Raw genomic sequence first — 3,809 nt, 5'->3', positions numbered from 1 at the left:
AGGGGGAACAGGGGGTTGGGGGAGAGCATCAGGAAAAGTAGCTAATACATGCTGGGCTTCATACCTAGGTGATGGGTTGATAGGTGTAGCAAACCACCATGGCACATGTTTACCTGTGTAACAAGCCTGCACATTCTGTACACGTACTCCAGAACCAAAAAATTAAAAAGAAAAGAGAGATAAAATTTGGAAAAGAGTTTAGGGAGGATGAGGCAAAAGGATCACTTGAGTCCAGAGAATCACTTAAGGCCAGGAGTTTGAGTCTAGCCTGGGCAACATAGCTAGATCTCGTCTCATAAAAAAATTAAAGGGTTTACATCTGGCATGGCCTATAGGCAAGGAAGAAAATCCATACAGATAAGGATGCCCAAAGAAGTTGTCAGTAGCATTTGTGTCTATTTTGAAGTGTTGAGTAAATTCGGTCTTTTCCCCTTAAGACTATGTATGTTAAAGAATAATTCTTAGATTTGATAAAAGAGTGCTATGTGTGGTAATACTAACTACTTAAATGTTAAAAATTGATAATTTGAAAGTTTTTTCCCTGGAGATACTAATTCAGATCTACTGTAGTAAATCTGAGTATACTATATTTTTCTATAGTATAGTCATCCCTCACTGTCTGTGAAATTATTCTCAGACCTCCCTTGGAAACCAAAATCCAAGGATGCTCCAGTCTCTGATATAAAATATAAAATGATGTAGTATTTGCATATAACCTATGCATATCCTCTTGTATACTTGAAGTCATGTCTAGGTTACTTATAATACATAGTACAATATAAATGCTCTGTAAATGGTTGTTATACTACTGTTGTGTAGGGAATGATGTAAGAGAGAAGTCTGTACACGGTCAGTACTGATACATTTTTTTTCTTTTCAAGTCTTGCTCTTTCACCTAGCCCAGGCTGGAGTGCAGTGGCATGGTCTTGGCTTTCTGCTGTCTCAACCTCTTGGGCTTAAGCGATCCTCCCACCTCAGCCTCCCCAGTAGCTGAGACTACAGAAATGTGCCACCACGCCTAGCTAATTTTTGTATTTTTTGTAGAGACAGGGTTTTGCCATGTTGCCCAGTCTGGTCTTGAGCTCCTGGCCTCAAGTGATCTGCCTGCTTCAGCTCCCAAAGTGCTTGGGATTGTAAGTGTGAGCAACTGCACCTGGCGCCAGATGCACTTTTAAAAAATGTTTTTAATTTGCAGTTGGCTTAATCCACAAATGCAGATGCGGAGTGCTGACTGTGTATATACTGTATTTTTCCTAGATGCACGAATTTGCATATACCGATATGCCATGAATAAAGTGGGACCATGGTGAAAAAGGAGCATTTGATAAGTATCCTGGAAAGAAGGCCCAAAATTTAAAGGAAAAACTTGTCAATAATTATTTATTTAACGTCTGTTGAGTGCTAACTAGGACAAAGCCTCACAGAACATTCACTTTTGTTTGACCTCATCTAGAGAAGACTTGCCAGTCACATTATGTTTTCAGTTAAAGCAGTGTATTACTAAGGATAAGGATTATGGTCATTAAAATTTTTTATCGGTGTCTTGTCTGAATATAGAGTAAATGAAGAGTGCTTTGCACTGACTTGACATATATCAATTAACTCTTCCACAGATATCTTCACAGTCATCACTTCTTGGAGTTGGTTACCTTGCTTCTGTCAATTCCAGTAACAAGTGCTCACCCTGGTGTGCTGCAAGCCACAAAAGATGTTTTGAAGTTTCTTGCACAGTCGCAGAAGGGTCTTCTTTTTTTTATGTCGGAATATGAAGCAACAAATTTATTGATCCGAGCTCTGTGTCACCTTTATGATCAAGATGAGGAGGAAGGTCTCCAATCTGATGGTGTTATTGATGATGCATTTGCCTTGTGGCTACAGGACTCAACACAGACATTGCAATGTATTACAGAACTGTTCAGCCATTTTCAGCGTTGTACAGCCAGTGAAGAAACTGACCATTCGGATCTCTTGGGAACCCTGCACAATCTTTATTTGATTACTTTTAATCCTGTGGGAAGATCAGCTGTTGGCCATGTTTTTAGTCTGGAGAAAAATCTCCAAAGTCTTATTACTTTAATGGAGTACTATTCCAAAGAAGCCTTAGGGTAATTTCCTACTTACTCCTTAAAATTTTCTGTGATGTTAGAAAATCAGATTAACTGATGGTCTAGTTTCTTAAAAGAAAGTGTTGTTTTGAGAGGGAAAAAACTATAGTTTTGATGTAACGCATAACTTGTTAATTAAAGGTTAGAGTGACAGAAATCTCTAAAATAAAAGATGTGGCTATAAAGTAATACAATGGACTCTTTAGCACCTTCCTTCAGTTAACCCATGGTGTTAAAGATTGCAACTGTAGTACCATCTGCTGTTTTATGTAGAGGGGAATTCTAAGGCACAGGAATATGTACCTTAAGGTATATATTCCTTTTATTCCTCTTACACTCTCTTGCTGGCTCCTGCCCTTGCATTCTAAACCATGCTCTGGATTCAGAATTGCTTTGACTAGGTGGGTAAATTGAGAATTATAATGGTTTGAAGAGCCTTCTTGGTAGGGCAGAGGGTTTTAGTGTATGAGAAGAGAGACGTGCCTTATTTCTGGTTCATGTCACACAAGGCAAATGGCATCCAGATAACTGCCCTCACGGTGAGGACTTGGTATATAATTCCTTGAGTGATGGATCTTTTGTGGGGTGCTTACAAAAAGCAAACAGCAGTGACTTCCATGCCTAGCTATATCTTAACAGGTTTATAGTGGAATACTGAGTATTGAAGGCAGGTAATCATACTCCTTCCTATTTATCCAGATTGGACAAATATTTTGAAGGAGACTAATGAAGTATACTTCCTAATCTTTCATTGCTAATGAAGTATACTTGTTAATATTTCATTGTTTTTTGATCTTATTTCTTAATAGAATTTTACTTTCCATAGTGATATGTATGCTTTTTTATATACTTTTAAGTAATGGTTTCAGGTGCATTGGATATGAACTGTAAAATCTGATTTCTTGTCTTCAGTCATGTTTTATTGTAAATTTCCTTGATCTCTTTAAAGCCAAGTAGAAGAAAATATTTTAAAAATTGTTCCTAAAAAATTGTTTTTGTATCCAAAACTTAAAAACCTTATTTTGTTTCAGTGATTCCAAATCTAAGAAGTCAGTAGCTTATAATTATGCATGTATACTTATTTTGGTGGTGGTTCAGTCTTCCAGTGATGTTCAAATGCTAGAACAACATGCAGCATCTCTCTTGAAGCTTTGTAAAGCAGATGAAAATAATGCTAAATTGCAAGGTATGGTATCTAAGTTATTTTAAGCATTTGTAATATGTGAAGGAACAAACCTTTGAATATCTGTGATTAGTCCTTCATCATGTTTTGATAATATACATAGTAATACTGTTTTTAACTTCCTGAAATTACTTTTTATGAAGATAGTTTTTACAAACTAAAGATTGATAAAATGTTTTAGTATATAAACAAAGTAGTTTTTACAACTACCTTTTCTGGAAAGTCATGAAAATTGGTAGTTTGTTGAAATTTCTTATCAAAATGGAAGAGGTAGTTTAAAGACAAACTCAAGGCCAGGTACGGTGGCTCATGCCTGTAATCCCAGGACTTTGGGAGGCCAAGGCAGGTGGATCACCTGAGGTCAGGAGTTCAAGACCAGCGTGGCCAACATGGTGAAACTCCATCTCTACTAAGAATATAAAAATTAGCTGGGCGTGGTGGCACACGCCTGTGGTTCCAGCTACTCGGGAGGCTGAGGCAAGAGAATTGCTTGAACCCGGGAGGCGGAGGTTGCAGTGAAC

At 37.5% G+C, this 3,809-nt stretch overlaps 1 protein-coding gene across 1 annotated transcript in view; it reads left to right on the top strand.

Moving 5' to 3' along the window:
* KIAA1429 (KIAA1429 ortholog) overlaps positions 1-3,809 on the top strand; it is a 79,171-nt gene that overhangs the window by 45,201 nt on the left and 30,161 nt on the right. The window contains exons 10-11 of the mRNA XM_011978682.1: positions 1,614-2,105; positions 3,137-3,291. Of these exons, the coding sequence (XP_011834072.1) occupies positions 1,614-2,105; positions 3,137-3,291 (647 nt within the window). The remainder of the gene's footprint in view (positions 1-1,613; positions 2,106-3,136; positions 3,292-3,809) is intronic.

This window comes from Mandrillus leucophaeus, unplaced genomic scaffold (assembly GCF_000951045.1).
Source record: "Mandrillus leucophaeus isolate KB7577 unplaced genomic scaffold, Mleu.le_1.0 Scaffold198, whole genome shotgun sequence".
Classification (NCBI taxonomy): domain Eukaryota; kingdom Metazoa; phylum Chordata; class Mammalia; order Primates; family Cercopithecidae; genus Mandrillus; species Mandrillus leucophaeus.
The sequence above is the reverse complement of the archived record's forward strand: the minus strand, read 5'-3'. Positions and strand labels throughout refer to the sequence as shown.